Source organism: Galleria mellonella, unplaced genomic scaffold, assembly GCF_026898425.1.
Source record: "Galleria mellonella isolate WM207_F2 unplaced genomic scaffold, CSIRO_AGI_GalMel_v1 utg300, whole genome shotgun sequence".
In the NCBI taxonomy this organism is placed as follows: domain Eukaryota; kingdom Metazoa; phylum Arthropoda; class Insecta; order Lepidoptera; family Pyralidae; genus Galleria; species Galleria mellonella.
This window is the reverse complement of record NW_026442068.1, coordinates 1,517,142-1,535,764: the sequence shown is the minus strand read 5'-3', so window position 1 is coordinate 1,535,764 and position 18,623 is coordinate 1,517,142. Positions and strand designations below refer to the sequence as shown.

Here is an 18,623-nt window from a genome sequence, read left to right as displayed (position 1 = left end):
TTTATTTTCTTTTAATTTTTTTAATTAAGAATAACGCTGATTAAAGTACCATTGAAACCTTTAGAAGCCGGTAACACACCTGGAATTACTCTGATATTGCGTGTGCCAATGAACAGCGTTAGTCACTTACCATCAGGCTAGCCGTATGCTCGTTTGCCCCCTATGTTATAAAAAAACATATGCAGAGGATATACTATGTATCCTGTTTCTAACAAAATGGAAGCCGTGATAAGATTGAGTTCGATTATTACTTTGACCTAGTTTACATTGTGTTATTTGTTTCCGCCTGTTATAGCAGGTTGTTATAACATTGCATAGTAATGCAGTATTATAATATTTTATTATCGGTTAAATAAAATTAAACTATTAATATTTTATGATAAGGACATAAAGCCACGACAGGCTAAACAAACTTTTAACAATCTTAGGTGTGTACGGAAGAGTTATTGGGAAAGTTCCGTAATCTGATTGTATTATGCACCAATAATTTTGTAATGCTCAATATACCTGAATAAGATGACTTTAATTAGTGAATTAATAATGTTAATTTTCAAATATAAGGTATTATGTATATTTTCATAATACATAAATTTAAGTCGTTATGTTGTAACATTAGCAAAAAATACAAGAAAAATTAAAAAAAAAACTTTCCTGTCATATTACTCATATGCTTTTATTGTTGGTATATACATGCATACTATTTTGAATGCAGAATAATAAGCATCGATAAGCATATCCCGGTCACGTGGGCAAAGTCCTGGGTTAAAGTTAGTAATAGGAAAAAATGAGGACCTACGACGGAAATCTAATAATAAGTTCGAACTATGATAATACCATGATATTTATAGGTGAACATTGACTGATCACATTAGTGGATAATACCTACTAAAGATCAGACACTCCCAATAAACCTATATCGGCGTTCATGTATCCAGTGGGTATGACGTCACGCGGGCTCTGAAGTGATGTTCACTTACACGTGATTGGTTTTACGAAGTTTCCATGCGAACAAACTGGTATAATAAAGTTGGCGTGCTAATCCATACAGGTATACCGGCAAGTTAAATTTGGATAGCCATTCGGAGGCATTTTAAAATGGTCTCTATAAAACATATTATAAATATAATACCCTTTATATATTATATTTTAAACCGACTTCAAAAAAAGGAGGTTCTCAGTTCGGTTGTTTTTTTTTTTTTATTTCTTACTTCATAACTCTGTTAATTATAAACTTACTTGGAAAATTCTTTCGTTATCTTACAGATTGGCTTTATAGAAGTTATATTAAAATCGGTTAAGTAAATTCATTTTGAAATCAATATAACGTACTTAGTTGTTTTTTTTGGAACAAAAACAAGTGGATGAGATTTTTACTTGCTATTATCCTAGGTAAGGTACAGAGTACCCTTAGTAACATTTTTGCTTTACATTTAAATGCGGAGATGAGATTTTAAAGAAATCTGTGTGTAGAAGGCATATTTTTTATTATATGTATATAAACAATGCTAATTACAACAATTTTCTTTTGTTACAGTATCGTCAGCCCAAAGAGAACTCGGTAAAGGCACACCAACCAATGCCTCAGCGACGGTGGCCCCAGCTGGCTCTGTGGACAATGCCATACGGCCAGGGGCAGCCCCCGCGGATGCTCCGCGGCCAACGCCCCGCACAGGTCCGTACTTCGACCTGGTGGCATCCAAGAATGTCACCGCGCTGCTTGGCAAGACTGCTTATTTGAATTGCCGGGTCAAGAATTTAGGGAATAAAACTGTAAGTATATTTTTTTTAATATTCATATCATCATCATATCCGGTGTTAACTCTTCACGTTTTTTTGTAGTAATTGCCAAGTTTGGCAGACAGATTGGTAACCGCAGTTAGGCTTTTGGTGACGTTTTAAGGGCCACGCTGTTGCATATCCTTCGACCATTAAATACCCTTAGTCACTTCTTAAAACCATTCATGAAAAAGAAAAAGAAGGGGTGGTCAATTCTATGCCGGTATCACACGAAAATATTTGCAAGGATGTAAAAGAAATAAATAAATTGTTTAGAAATATAAAGTGACTCTCTTATTTAAAATAAAGTGAATCATACAATTATACTATTTGAAATGTTTTCATTGTGTGTCTTTATTTAGACTACAGTTTTTAATAAAAAAAATAAAAGTCTAAATACACAAAAAATTAAAATATGAATGTGAAAATTTTAAATTATTAGTCATAAGTCGGGAAAGACAATAATAGACAAAATGTTTAATTGAAGCTTGTTGTGTCGAGGGTATAATGGCTCTACTTACTTTTGGGACGGTCCCTACGGATAACAAGATAAAGTTGTAGAAAACGAGAAACTAAAACCCGAATTAAAGTTATGGCACCCTTTAATTATTCAATTTACTCCATATATAGCTTTTATACTTAAAAATAAAGTTGATTGATGTTTTAAAGAGAAATATGTTTTAAAAAATGTTTAATTTTTTGTCAATTCTTCGCGGGATAAGAACATGTAAATAATTTATAAAATGTATACAGAAATCTAAATTAAAATACGAGTTTATTACAGAAATGTTATAACTACAGTGTAACGTCGTATTATAACTGTTATAATTTCTATACATCACCTTCTATATAAAATAAAAACATTAAAAGAAAACCATTGATATATTTACGAATCTAATATGAATTACTAGCTTTTACCCGCTACTTTGTTCGCCGGACCGGAATATGTTCACTGACCAAGACAAAGAGTAGCCTGTGTCCTTCTCCATTCTATATAGTCCATGTATTCTACATTTCACAGTCATTGGTTACGCCGTTAAGATACCAAATAAGGTAAGGGGACGGAGGGAGACTTTGTATAAAAGTTGTATGCTTGGACACCTCTGTCCCATTTGTGTTTCTACCGTGAATCAGTTATGTTTGCATGGCTGTGTTTCGGTTTGAAGGGTGGGATATGACAGTGATTTTACAGGGTACAGAGGAATAATAACTAAGTCCTCAAGAATGGCAACGCATGAGGAGTGTCGTGGGCGATATAGTATACTCTATTATGTCCATGGTACTGCTCATGTCTATAGGCGACGGTTACCACTTTCCATCAGGTGGGCCGTCAGCTTGTTTGCCATTCTAAGTTGCATAAAAAAAAGATAACAAATAAACATTTACATTTTATGTACTTAAGTATTCATTATGTTCATGTACATATTGTTAATATTTACAATCCTTAACTTTCTTTGAAGGGAGCAATAAAGAGTTTTCATTCAATTAATTATCATCATCATATCAGATTTTAACTGTCCACTGCTGAACATGAGCCTCTCTTTAAAGGGGTTGTGCCAGTAGTTGCCACGCTTGGTAGGCAGATTGGCAACCGCAGTTAGGCTTTAAACACATTTTAAGACGCTGCTGCCTATCCCTTTTCCTTCCTTAGTCGCCTTCTACGTCACGGGAAAGGAAGGGGTGGCCCATTCTATGCCGAGACCACACGGCCATTCATTTATAATGTTAGTTATAATATTTTAATATTCTTCTTCATCTTCATAAAATACGTGTCGGTATACCTACATTCCTGTAATTGCGATCACGCGAGCAGCATTCTACCGTTTATAAGTTATTTCACCTCTGTTATTACTGTCGGTCTTGTTTTCCTTAGTTCGCAGCCTGTAATTAACTTTCGACGATATCTTTCATTTTGGAATAACAGAAATTCGGCCATCTTTGTTTTTATGACATTTTTATTATACAAATTAAAACCGAACTGTAGCTGTTAAGCCACAGTAATAATTGTATGTTTGATCGAACTGTAGTCATTTGTATTCAATTATTTTTTATACCACCATTATCAGAATCAGTTTTTATTGGTTTAGTATTAAATGCTGCATTCTAATTAAAGTAGCCGTTTTTTTAATAGATGATAATGGAAGGGAAATAAACTTAACTGCGTTATCGGTATATGCTGGCAGGGTACCTGTGAAGGATGATAGATAAATATGAAAGCAGGTCAGTAGGTTTATCGTGATAAATTCATCAAAAATTACATACAGACATAATATACGCTGTTATGTCCTTGATACTATTCATGTTTATAGGCAACGGTTATCGGTTATCTGGTGGGTATCTGCTTCTTTGTAGATATGGCTAATATGGATATCGAGCCGATATATTTATATATAATGTTCCTCTGGACATTAATGGTGGAAAAAAGGTCATCATTCATTTCAATATCGCCCATATCAGTAGAATATCTATTTTCGAATACATTAAAACATACTATTTACATAGATATTTCAACTAAAATATAGCGATATTGCTATACATTGCTCACTTCTACGTGTTTACCATACTAAGTTAAAAAAAATATTAACCACAAATTCGCGTTTCCAAGGAGACCAACTGAAGGTCAACATAACAGAGTATATTGCTAGTAACCGCTAGTCCCCTATACTAACAATTCTTTCCTCCCTTAGAGTAGTTTTAGGTAGATAGGAGCTGCTTAGCTTTACGTTCCAATTTGTTGTATCTGTGGCCTCTTGGACCTAAATTGCGAAAGGGTAGCTAACATTAGAATACTAGAAGAAATAAAAAAAAGTATTCTAAACGAAAAATGTTTTCATATCTTATTGCATTACTAGGATCATTTTTGAAAGCAGCAACAATGTCTGCATATTTGAAAGTATAAGAAAGTAAAGTCAACTTAGATTCAATAAAAGGAATTAATTGACATTGCCAGTACCAATTTTATACATAATTGCTTGATAAGAGCGAATGTTTCTCTCACAGAAAGGAAAATTACCCATTTTATCCTTAGAATTGTTCAAATTAAATACTTTTCAGAATGAATGCAGTCGGGGAACGTCGAAATTAGTACTGTCTAAAGTCACTGTAAGAACTCTCATTTAACCTACGACTTGAGAGAATATTTTACCAATTACATGGTTTGAAGATAAAAGGTTGAACTAGTTTTATATATATATATGTATATGTATATATATTTATATACTCTCTATTGATTGACTGAGAAAAAAGTCGACTATCTTCTGCTCAATTACAAATATGAGTAGTATGCTAAATCTCATAAGGATTAATTGGGCGGTTTAATCGCAGTTAGGAATCAAATAAACTAAGGAACAAAAATATTTTTTTGTAATATACGTTAACTTATTATATAGTAGAATGATTTGTGCTTTTTAATGAAGAGAGTTTATTCGACTCTATGAGAATTCCTTTTTTTCCCATTCCTAATTGTTATATGTTAGCTATCATATTTTTAACTCAACCAGAAAATTTTAAAAAATTATATATTTATATGAACTGTGTAAGTTTAAATAGTCTTATTAACTTAAAATTAACAAGGTCTTCAAATGAAATTATGCACTTAACGAAATATACCAATAATAGTGTCCTACTATAAATTAACTGTATTAGTATTAATGATTACTTGCTAACAACATATAGCTCCAGGGCAGTTCAGTGAGTTAATTATCAATGTTATAATTCAGTAGCTGCATGTATTCCATTTATTTACATTATTTAGTTCACTCAATTCAGATTACCAATCATTTCACTTTCAAATACGATACGGTTGCATTTAATTCAATATTAGAATTAATATTATGTTTTGCCTATTTTTTTAACTGCACTATTGAAACTACTCCCTAAACCGATAAAAACAAAAAATTATAAATGAAAAGTCATAAATATATTTTCATTTTAATTTAAAGTCCTGTGATCTATTTAATTAGAATAATTGATACTTATTGAAATATTTTTACTCTGAAACTGAACCCCATATTTTATAATGCTGCTGCTTTTATAATAGACATATTAAAATGAAGTCTTTTTTCTTTTGTCTTTTGATCTATCAGCTTTGAATAATTAATACAAATTAAAAATTCTTTTATTACGAAATTAAACCCCATATTCCTGAAAGCTATAACGCATTAGTTTCAAATAATATAGATACTAGAATCAATTCTATTCGGCGTAGGCCTTCTAACCTGTTTACTTAGAATAATGATTGTAAACCAAAGTACTTTTATTACAAAATCAAATATTTTTATTACACAATGTAATCCTTTTATTACAAAATCAAATACTTTTATTAGACAATGAAATACTTTTATTACAGAATTTAATACTTTTACGAAACAGAACCCGACATTATGCAATGCTACGACGCACTTGCTGTAAGCACCCGCTTTTATAATACAGATATGCAGGAGTTGAGTACACGCTAACACTAACGAGTCCCCCTTATTTCAACAGTCAACAAGCAACGTCCAATTTACGTACGGGTATACCACAAACTCCTCGCTTAAAATGAAACGTAACAATAGCACAATGCAACTTTAAAGTCCCTTTTGTGAGCTCAACTTTATAAATAAAAGTCTCATTAGACCGCGATGCCATATCTTTCACATATATAACAGGATGGGCTAACGAGATAACTCTGTTTCTTTCTATCTAGAGTAATGCGAGGGAAATGAAAGGTTTAGTGTTGGAAACAAGAATGAATGTGGCGTTTTGATTGTATCCTTATGCACAATTGAATTGTGAAGATTTGTTTACGCTAATGCTTTGATTATTTTGTTATAATTAATTAACGAGACTGTGATAAACTTAATATATTTGTTATTATTATCATCAATCTAATCATTCAGTTACTTGACCATTTGGTTATTTTTTCTCTCGTTCATTTGAATAGGTATTCGGCGCTTTATTTAATTAAGTATAATTCTCAATTTAGATTTTTGGAAATTCAGTAACATTTAATACAAAGAATGCTTCAATTAAATGATGATGATTAAAAATAATTAAAAAACTCCTTTTTGGAAAATATAGTGCAATTGGATTGTATGCATATATGATAGCCATAAAATTAAACATTTTATTTTGCTATTTAGATTCTAAATCTATATAATATATAGTCTATGTTACTCTATGATAACATAGGTTTCTGCAAGTGAACGATTTTTTTAAAATCAGTAGTAAATTTTTTTTTTAGTTTATCTATTACAAATTATCAAACATAAAGAAATTAAATATTTCCTTTTACATTATAAGTATAGACTAGTCTTTTATATTTTTGATGGTAACCGATAAATATTCATCTGGATATTATAAATGAAAGAAAACTCGAAGTGTTACACCAAGATTGGTAATAGGAAACTTATAAAGTCCCATGTTACTTAGTGTCCAGAAGTAAAACATTAACAGGTAATTATGATATGGTAGTTAATGATTTAATATACAATTATAATAAAAACTCAATTGGCATTAGAGATTCAAATAATAATAATTACATTTTGGTCTAATATAATTGCATGCACTTCTAGAGTACAATGGCACTGATTTGGAACTGTTGTTCTCCACAATACACTAATTTTAGAGAGTAGAATTTCAGAATATCCCACACTAATATAAATGGTTTTCCGGAAAATTGCCAGCTTACATTTTATCAGTTTACTGTTATTTTAGTGAGTGTTAAAATCTTATGATTTTGAATCAACATAATCAAAATTGTTGACTATATTGTATTTGTCCAACATTAGAAATCAATATCCCTATTGATTAAAAATTAAAAAATAAATATTTAAAGTCAAGTATTATATAAACAAATATTTAGAGTTACATAGACAAAAAATATTTGAATTTAGAATTTCTTTCCTTTTAAACCGTTCTCAATAATTATAATTATAAATAATTCTTAATTATCTATGTTACGCGATTACGTCACAAATTCTAAACCATTTTTTATACAATTATATATTTTTTAATTAATAGTCTTTATTTCTATATCAACATCAATCATCTTAGTAATGGTTAGAGCAGTTATTTTTCTTTTCTAAGCATTCTTATTGCTTACTGTGAAGCAATATGTACCTATTCAATTTATTAAATGCGATACCATGTTCTAAACTCAAATATTTGTGCTACTGCTAATTTAGTTAAATCAAACTCGAGAACAAAATTAAAGAATATATCACGTAACATCAAAAAAATATAGTCAAATTTAAAATACCTCTCTTTTGAAGTAAATTTTAAATATATAAAAATTGTTATTTGTCAAAGCAATTTTTGTGTTGAAAACTATCACCTTGACGAATAATATCAACGATAAAAGTAATGAAATAAAAGAAAGTAAATAAATTAGTGTGCCCTTTTCTAATATCTACAGGGAAAGTTAAGCTTAATGATTGCGTACTTTTATTATGACTTGAATCATTGCCCGGTTTTATAATTTTATGTTGACATTTTAGGTGAGTGCGTGTTACCAAATATCACGCAACTATTATAGAATTCTTAATAGAAATAAAAATACCCAAGTACTTTAGGAATGGAGGCACAAATGTTTGAACTAGTTATGCTAATGTTAGAGCCAGAGTACACAGATACGCCATTAGTAGCTCGCATTTTCCCTATTGGGTCTGCATTTTCTAATGAGATCTAATGGTCGTAGGTATAACGCTTTGGTATTGAATATTTAAACGCTGGGTAGGGGTGTGTGCATATTTATTTGTAATATATAATTTTATGGAGAAACTAATGTCATTCTCACTACTATTGGAAATTTGAAAGTGAATTTGATTGTTTGTCAATTCTTAGCGCCTTAATGACTTACCGAATCTTTATTAAATTTTGTATATACGTACTATATAGTATGGAAAAGGATGACGATATAAAAGCGTTTATAAATAAATCTATTAAAATAAAGATAACTTGCATTTGTATTTGGTAAAGGCTACTTTTTATCCCGGCCAGTAAACATATGGACGAAGTAGCGGGTAAACGCTACCAATAGGTTAAAAAATTTATACCTATGACACATAATTTATGTATAAATACATAAATTGTACGACAAATAATTGTGTATCAAAATGTTACAGCGGAATGTAGGCGCATTCTGCTTTAACATTTTATGCGTATTTGACAATTTTAATTTATATTGAATATTAATAAATATTAATTGTAAAATTGACAGTAAAGAGTTTATTACAAGAAAACTTGTAGGAACAAAACCTTAGACAAATTTAAAAAGCATTCTATTAAAACAAGTTACGTGCTTTTACAGTTTGTGTTCATTCAAGTTTCGGTATTAGATTAGAGAATTTCCCTAGAAACTACAGCATGGGGTTCCTTAAAAAAAACGGGCCGTATACTTGTTTGACGCCATAGTAGTATAAAAAAAAGAAAACTAAATGCACATTATTATAATAGTTGAACGATAATGTATTTTCTGATTCAATTACTTCTTTTATCAAATATAAAGATACTTAAAAGTATTCAGAACGAGGCCTAATAAAATGTAACAATATCAGAATTGTCTGTCTATTAAAAAAAAATCTGCTTAATTCAATATTTCTGTTTGAGCATTTAAAAATGCTCTAATAGCGACCTAAATTGTTGATCATAAAATAAGTTGAACATAAATCTACAACTAACAATTACGAGCCAATTTATTTTACTTCTGAAAATTTTAAAATAAGTCAATAATAGTTTAATAAAAAACATTGCGTGATTAACAATTCAGTTCGCTGTCAGATATTTTAAATCATTTCAATTTAGTAAAACTGGATAAATGAGTTCCATCATTACCACAATTCATTTTGATTTAGTTCACTTTTAATTATTTCCGAAAAATATTTCGAAATCCCAATTTTAACATCGATATTTGTCTTATAATAGTTGTAACAGCTTCGAAACTATCCGCAGACTTTTCAAGTGAACACACAAATCCAATAGGAACTTCAATTCTTTTGTAATTCCGCTATAAACCTTTAATTCTCAGTAATCGTAACAAAACGGTACCTTGATTACTAACAATTCACATCTCGCGCGGACGCGCCAACAAAGTTTTGATTGAATTAAGAAATTTCGATACCACAATTAAATTTGCAACTTTCTAAAACGAGATATTCTTGCCTGCTTTAATAAAACATCATGGTCATGATTTTTAACAGTTTTATATTACATTCCTGATTTTTTAATGGAAATATTTATTGTGAATTTGTATATGTTAGTTGGCAGAAGTTAAGAATGACTTTTAATAAATATGTTGCAAGCAAAGTTTAAAAGCAATGCCTGCAACTTTTCCATGTTGTAATCAACTAAAAATACCAGTGCTTTTGATCACCATAAGGCGAATAAGTGATGAAAAAATTTGTGCAATTTATTACAGCTTATAAGATTTCTATAAAAATATATCATATAAGAAAACCACTGAGAATGAAATATTAAGTTGCCCGGACAAGAAGAAATTGTTAAATTAAAAATAGTTTGAAATATTTAAATTTTGAACATGCAGTAATGAAAATTACGAAGCGTGTATATTTGACACATATATATATATATATATATATATATATGAAATACGTCGCGCAAGATTTACTTGAAAAAGATAAAAACAGTAACTTTAATCATGACAAAATAAACATAAAACTAATTCGAAAATAACTATCGATTTTGATTAATTTTTAAAAATAATTATAAACATTTGTTTGATACTTCTTTCTTTCTATTGGCGTAAAAAAACATACAAGCATCTCACTTTAAAAAATCTCTTAAGTATTTATTTAAAATCTTTGTGCCTTTGAAAATGATTTAAGATTTTAGTAGCTACTGGTAGTGACAGATTTTGCGTACCATTCACCCGATTGTTCTATAGTTGAAAACCCTAAAATAGATTTAAGAACCTTTGTTGTTACAAAAATAAACTTTAGTCCTATTCCTTCAGCTTGATAGACTGTAAAACAATATGAATAAATTATTTCTCAGCCCGTACTCTTTTGTACTGAAAGGATAGAATTTTGCTATGCAGTTATTTTTAGTTATTTTTGTTTGTATTATACATATAAAAACGATGGTGACGACGACATGTCTGCTAACCCTCCTAGGAGGGTTTAGGTGTGTGCCTTAGGGCGGAACCATTTACCCGGCTTCAACTCCAGGGGCAACTATCCTCGATTCACTTGAGTTCATAGTAGTTTTTTAATGCGATGTCTATATATGTTTGTTATTTGTTCTAGTTAAATATGCAAGTTTCGTGGGTGAGACACCGAGACATCCATTTGCTGACCGTGGGACGGTACACATACACCAGTGATCAACGATTTCGGGCAATACATTTGCCACATTCCGAGGATTGGACTTTACAGGTTAGTTTTTTTTTAATAATACCTTGTTGTATCCTCTATTCATATTATTTATAAAAAAAAAATATATATTTATTTATTTCATCCACTGAGTGAGCTTTACAGTTTCGCAATATGCTCACTAAGGAAAGAAAAGTACAGTATCTCATATGTATAATTGAATGACATTTAAATAACATAATAACATCTGTATCATAAATCTCTGAACTTACACTTCACCCTTATTCATAAAAATTAAAATCTTTTACGATTCTACTTTAACTAATACACTGTTTTATCACTTTTATTCAAATTGGGAATTTAGTGTAAAAGAAAGAGACAAAACAGTTCAATAACTAAAAGGTATAAACCTAAAAACGTCGAACTTCTCTTATAAGAAGTTCGACTTTTTTTTTAATAAGTGGGTTAGGATAAAATTCATCTGTAAAATCAATTCAGCCGTTTGAGAGTGAATAAGAAAGAAACATCAAGACAAATTTACAAACTTTCTCATTTAGCTATTTTCTCGTATATCTTGCAACATTGTCCTTCCGTTGTTAGGATAAAAGTATTCTATTAGTTTAAGATCCCGCTGCTGCTTTCTACAGGTATAAGGGTTTTTAATGAGACTTTGTTTAAATTAAAGATAAAAATATAATGCGGCAAACTGAGACTAGACAACCCGGAAGCCATTATTAATTCATTTATTCTTCATTGACCACTTCATTGAAAAAAATGATGCAAAAGGCATACCGAATGCTATATATGGCATTTCCCCCTAGTTAAGTCTGCATTGTGTTATATTTCTATTCAACTTTCATTTAAAAGCCTTATTAATTAAATTTCCATGAATACGATATATTTTATTTTTGTATAATCAACAACTAAATTAATGAGAAAGAGATAAGTTATTGACCTCACAGTAATATTAATTTAAAAGTATCTAGCCTTCGAAGTCTCGAGTCCTTTTTTTAGTTAATTTCTGTTTTTTAACGCACTCAATTAAACATACCTTAAAAACGTTTAATGTTTTTTTTTTCTTTATTTATTTCTAATTATTAAGGTTTATACTATTTAAATTACAAATAATCGAATATCTGCCTCATTAGGGATTTTACCGCCCTTTTAGGAATAAAATTCATGCAATAAAGGCATAATTTAATTTGCTGGCATATTTTGTGAAAATAAATGATATTATTATGTTCATCGGACTAGAAAATTGGGTTGTATTCCATTAATTTATACTATACTATTACATATTATATATATATATAGTATCGTATCGTATATATAGTCGTATCTAAAACATACTATTTTGTTTCAGATAAAATATCCTCAGCATAGAGATTCTGGCATATATGAATGTCAAATATCATCGACTCCACATATGAGTCATTTCATACATTTGAATGTAGTTGGTAAGTATTATTATAATTGTAACTTTATTTATTATATTTTTTATTCAATAACAGGAATAACAGGAAAGTTGACTCCCCACCTGATAGAAAGCAATAACCGCCACCAATAAATATGAATATATCCATAGACATAGAGTACATTGTGATTTCCACAGAACTGAGAAAGGAATTCTGTACCCTGTAATTTCAGTGCTATATTTTATAACTTCAAACTCCAGCCATACTGCATGGCGGTAGAAAGAGTATAAAATCATCATTATCTAGCATACACAATAAAACCTTTTTACACCTATGAATATATATTTTATGAAATATTTTTTTTTTATTTTATTTTTAATATTACAGCTGGAATCAACAGCTTCTATCTAAAATAATTAAGATACTTACACAATACATTAGCTATGTATAAATATTTATAAATATATTTATGAGTAACAAAAAAAAATTTTGACCAGATTAATACTATACGAACAAATGTCACCAAAAAGTATAATAGTATAGGTATTTCAATCCATGTAGATTTAAATATTAGATTTAAATTAATAGAACAAAGAAGAACGTCAAACATTGCTCATCTCTTAGAATTTGCATTAAATAAAAATTCACAGAGTAGGTACAAAACATTTGTATGCTTACTTCGTCTCATTTCACCCTTGGCACAAAATGTAACTCTTGTTACACAATTTCAATAAATAAACAACCTAATTTATATTGATATAAACCCAACAAACTTAATGAAAATGGACAGCTGTTGTTTTTACTTTATACCTTTAATATAAAATATCCACAATATAACGTTCCATTAAATTCAAGGTAGCAAGTAAGGAGTTTATTTCGAGTATACAAAAACTTATTAACTTTAAACGTTTAACGTAAAACGATGTTTATGTTCGGGTTATATCTACGCCGGCCGTTTGCGTCACAAGAGTTCGTTAAGTTGGCATTGTTTACATTTCACGTGTTTGTGTAAGTCGGTTAATTAAGTATGGTAGGTATATAAGGGACACGCACGCGTGTTTGTTGTGAGGATAGAAAGAATAATAAAAACATCTCTCATACATCACATAATTACTTATTCGAATTTCAAACGCTTTTATTTTCTTAATCTGTCATTAAAGTTATACGTTATTAATAGTTTAGTCTTATATTGACCACATAATACTTGGAACTATTTTGATGCTTCGTTAGTAGTATTTGGAATCAAAATATTTCAGTCAAACCGAGATTATATATACTAAATCATCTCAGAAAGTGGAATTTTGGCCTAAACCTTTGAATTTTTTAAATTAATATTTACGTCAATTAAAAATATTCATCACTTGCTTCGTTCTTCGAAGTGCACGTAAGGCCATCGTTCGATACCACCACCACCACGTCAAAGGCCTTTATGTGTAATAAAGGCGGCTTAGAAACTATCAACATCAGACGGTGCCAACTCCACAGGAGTCTAATAATAGAAAAAAAAAACTACTTGTATAGGACTATCCCATTATGCTTGTATTACACTATCGATTAAAAAATTATCAATAAAATTGACCATTAGCTAAGGCATCGTGACTAGTTGTAGTCAAATACCTTCTATTTTTATTATATTCAATTTAATTTGCAATGTTACTTTAGTCAGTTGGTTTAGGTCAAATCTTGCAAGTTAAAGTAGAATCTATTTCTACTAATTCTACTGGAATTTTTTATATTTTTCGTTTTGATGACAATGCAATATTCAAAACTCAATATTGTAATTTATCAAAATGGCCGCCGTTACAAGATGGCGGATGGCGTATATTCTGTCAACTCTGTTAACATGGTTATCAAATGAATGACCTTGAAGAGTAAATAACTGATGACTGATAAATAAATGATATCTATTAAAATGGTCGCAGTCATAAGGCAGTGGATGGAAAAACTTGGTTTTAAAAGTATTTAAGTTGGCTGAAAATATCAAATGTTTTATATATCTATTTTAAAAGAAACCTTTATGTTGTGTAAAATAAAAATAAATAAATTCGCTTTGCATAAAAACATTAGTATTTTTTCTCCTTTTTTGAAATCGGTTTGAAATATCAAAGGTTTATGTGTTTACAGAAGTCGTGTCCTGCGGAATAGAAACGAATAAGTTTGCTTGAAAAATCTAATAAATTTGTACTTTAAAAAATATTATTTTATATCATATATCAATCAAATCATCAAATAAATGTTTTATACATGTAATATATAGTATTTTAATATAAATATAAAAGACGTAACTAGCATTTATAGTGAAGTTAGTAACATAGTGCGACGTTTTAAAAGGTCTTTATAGAAACGAGATACGTAACGTCCACGTATATACTCGTATATATAAATGGAAGATACTCTCCGATATCAGATTTATGACGATCCAAGCATATATACAGACTTTCACATATAAACTTATATCATAAAGAGATTTTGTTCAATATGAATAAACTCAAGAAAATAAAAAAGAACTGTGTGAGATTATGGCGGATCGCTAGTCTATAATACCAAACTAGCGTCAACTGACAAATTTGAAAATTCTTAATACATATTTCAAAAAGAACAAATAACAATAGTTGTGTTAAAAAGATGACTACCTTTTAATATATGTATAAAATAATTATACTGTGGGTACTAAAATAACTAATAGACAATATTACCATAATAATTTAGATAGGCATCCCCATAAATTGCCAAAGATATACAACGTAATAAAAAAGGCCAGTTAAAACAGACTCTATAAGTAAATCATTTATAATAAGCTATTATTGTTGTGATCGAAGCCTCGACTATTAAAATGTAAGACATTACGTAAATTCTTTAAATTATATATATTTAATAATTGTTTTTTTTTTTCTTTTCTAGAACCTACCACCGAAATCATCGGTGGTCCAGACCTCTACATCGATAGGGGCAGCACTATAAACTTAACCTGTGTGGTACTCTACTCACCAGAACCACCAGCGTATATTTTTTGGAACCATAATGACGCGGTAATTATTATATTTTTTTTTATAAAAAAAATAATTGCAATTTTTTACAACTCTGAATAAGAAATAGATTGACAGATTACTTGATGCAAAATGTTAAGGACATTATAGAATATACTATCACACCCATAGTGTCTTCATGTAATACCATATAACATTGAAATAATACCTGTTGGGTGTACTTTCAATGTCATATCCAACCTTCAAACCAAAACACAGCTGCAGAATCTCAAGTATGGCAGAGGTACCCATGCAGAAGGATTTTAGATAATATCTCACTTTAATAAAACACATAAATACAAAACTTTGTAAATAGCAACTAATATTTTTTAATTACTCAACAACTGTTTATCTCTGACAGTAAAAACATTAGTATTTTAATGTTTATAATGAGTACAATTAGTAATAAAATTTTCAACTCTTTATCTAAAAGTACTGAAGTAAGAGAAATTGATGGCTACTCAATATAAATTCTCAATATCCAGGTAAACACCATTAGAACATATTGAGCTCGTTCTCTACTTTCACTCATTTTTAACAATGTAGTTAATCAATTAACTATATATTTACAATTAAATTTAATACCATAGTGTTTTTTTGATGAATGAAAATAAAATAGTGACTCGGCTTGCGCTATCAGTATACCGGCGAGGCACAAGTGGGGGATGATAGATGAAGATAAAGCAGAGGGTCTACCATGAAATATTTTCGGAAATTTTGGGACCGAACGAAACACAAATTTATTGTTAAAATTACATAATACATGCATTTAAAAATATTTGAAATGATAAAATATCGTTCCTATGGACTTTTATAGTAGGACTAATGACGAACGAAATGTTAAGCTCAATTTATTGAGTCGATTTCAGTATGAAGGAAAATACAAAATTTAGTCCAAAAATTTGAAATTTCGTTGAATAGTGGGAGACCAGGCCAACTAATCTGGGGGTTAGTCTATGCCGACTTGCTAACTATTGGGTATTAAAACCCTATTACCAACAATTCCTTTCCCCCACCCTTGGAATGTAGTATTACCAGAAATTATAATATTAAATTAACTAAACAGATTATAAGCTACGATTCCCCACGAGGCGGTGTCTCGGTGGTGACAGAAAAGGGGGAGACAACTACATCATTCCTCCTCATCCAGCAAGCCAGGCCTTCGGATTCAGGGACCTACCAGTGTAACCCAAGCAATGCGCAGTCCAAGAGCGTTGTAGTACATGTACTCAATGGTGAGTATGATACACTTTATAATGGAGATTCCGATCATTATAATGTTTATTATGGAAAGAGATATAATTAAATAGGTATAAAGACGGACAAACGAATAACAATGTTACTGAAAGCAATTTGTTTACGAACGTTACGAAAGTTAAATGTAGAACATGCAACTAAAAATTAATAATTCTATAAAACTAAAATATATGTGTATTCAATAAACACGTAAGCTGACTATGTATATGATAGTACTATTTTTTTTTTACTTTAAATGTAACAAGATATAATTTATTTAAAAAAAAAACTAAATAATAAAGTAAATAAACGAATATTGATCTGACAATACAATTAAAAAATTAATTCATTGATTGTGTTAAAATCCAAAATTATATTTCATCTTAACATACATAAATAATTTTAACAGAATAGGTATTTTAATATGTAAACATCGTTGTAAATGTGGCAACACTGTCACCGGGTTTCAACCACACCTCCATTAACTATAAAACGCTACACATTGTGCTGTCTACATTTTTAAGATTAAAAACAATTTAAAATTATACAATAAAAGTTTAATTCCTACAGATTAATTTAGAGGCTGTTTCTGTGATAATTTCAACAAAAATTTGTTGCCTTTTCTAACAAAACTAATGTTCTATTGAAATAGACTATGTATATTAACACAGATCTAACAATTTTGTGAAACATGCTTTTATGTCGTGAATAATACCATGTTACGTCTCGGTTACATATTTCTAACATTTGTTTCCGGAAGCGATAACCAATAATTAAAATGTATTTAAGACGCATTTAACTAAACTACAAACAAAAATAACAATTCTCACATCTTTTACAAAGAGTATTCGTAATCTTAATAATTATATTTTTATATTTTAAAATTAAACGTCTTTACAAAAAAAAAAAAACAATATTTAATATTAATAAAAAAAAAAGAAAAACAAATGTGTAAGACGAAAGTAATGATAAAGTGTTACAAACAAACAAACTATCCCCCTCTAGACGGAGTGATGACCTCAAATGCCAGTGAAACTTGGGAGCGCTCCTTATCACGGGCGCGTGATATCCCTGGTGTTACTGGCGTATCGACTTCATTAAACCCGTTTACTATCAGACGGGCCGTATGTTTATTTGCTACCATAGCAGTATAAAAAAAGTAGTATGTAGACAGTTAACGGCTAAAATGAAACGGAAAGAATCATAACCTTATTACAAACTATATTATAGTCTTCGAAATTCAAATTAATAACTTATGGTATTTTATTTTATATAGCATAAATTCAAATTAATTATTTAGATTTTATCCTTGGTACGAGTAGTCGTTAAGTTGTCCTCAAATTAGCATTGTAATACTGAAAATATTAACATTTTACACGATTTGACCTTGGCCAAATTTTCCAAGCATACAATTGTTTTAATTTTGCTAAACACCACATTGTCGCTTTCTCTTGGACAATTAACGAGAATACATCCGTTTGTTAAAATTATTTTATGGACGCTCCGCAAAAGCTGCACTCATTATTGTTTAAGTGAGCATAACTTTCAACAATTCGTTATACAGAATGTTGAAGAATATTTCATTTTCTTTGTATCCTGTATATATGAATTCGAAACCATAATACTCATGTTATTAGGACAACAATTTTGTGAATCAAATAATAAAAAAATACAAATAATTTTAAATCTCCCTTACTAACTGTACAGCTGAATGTGAGAGCATGGGAGATTCATATTTTTTGGCATTTTTCAACCTATGCTTACCTTCATTATCATCACATAAAACATTATCTGTCTACTTCTGAACATAAACCTGCCAACCCAACAGGCGTTCATAGGCTACGGTAACCCGATTTACC

General features: G+C 29.8%; 1 protein-coding gene across 4 annotated transcripts in view; it reads left to right on the top strand.

Annotated features, from left to right (window-relative positions):
• Nucleotides 1-18,623, top strand: part of LOC113523354 (tyrosine-protein phosphatase Lar-like) — a 270,586-nt gene that overhangs the window by 249,367 nt on the left and 2,596 nt on the right. For all 4 annotated transcript variants that reach the window (XM_031907615.2, XM_052895615.1, XM_052895614.1 and 1 more), the window contains exons 3-7: nt 1,535-1,770; nt 11,022-11,150; nt 12,451-12,544; nt 15,404-15,531; nt 16,595-16,763. In XM_031907615.2, coding sequence (XP_031763475.1) covers nt 1,535-1,770; nt 11,022-11,150; nt 12,451-12,544; nt 15,404-15,531; nt 16,595-16,763 — 756 coding nt within the window. The remainder of the gene's footprint in view (nt 1-1,534; nt 1,771-11,021; nt 11,151-12,450; nt 12,545-15,403; nt 15,532-16,594; nt 16,764-18,623) is intronic.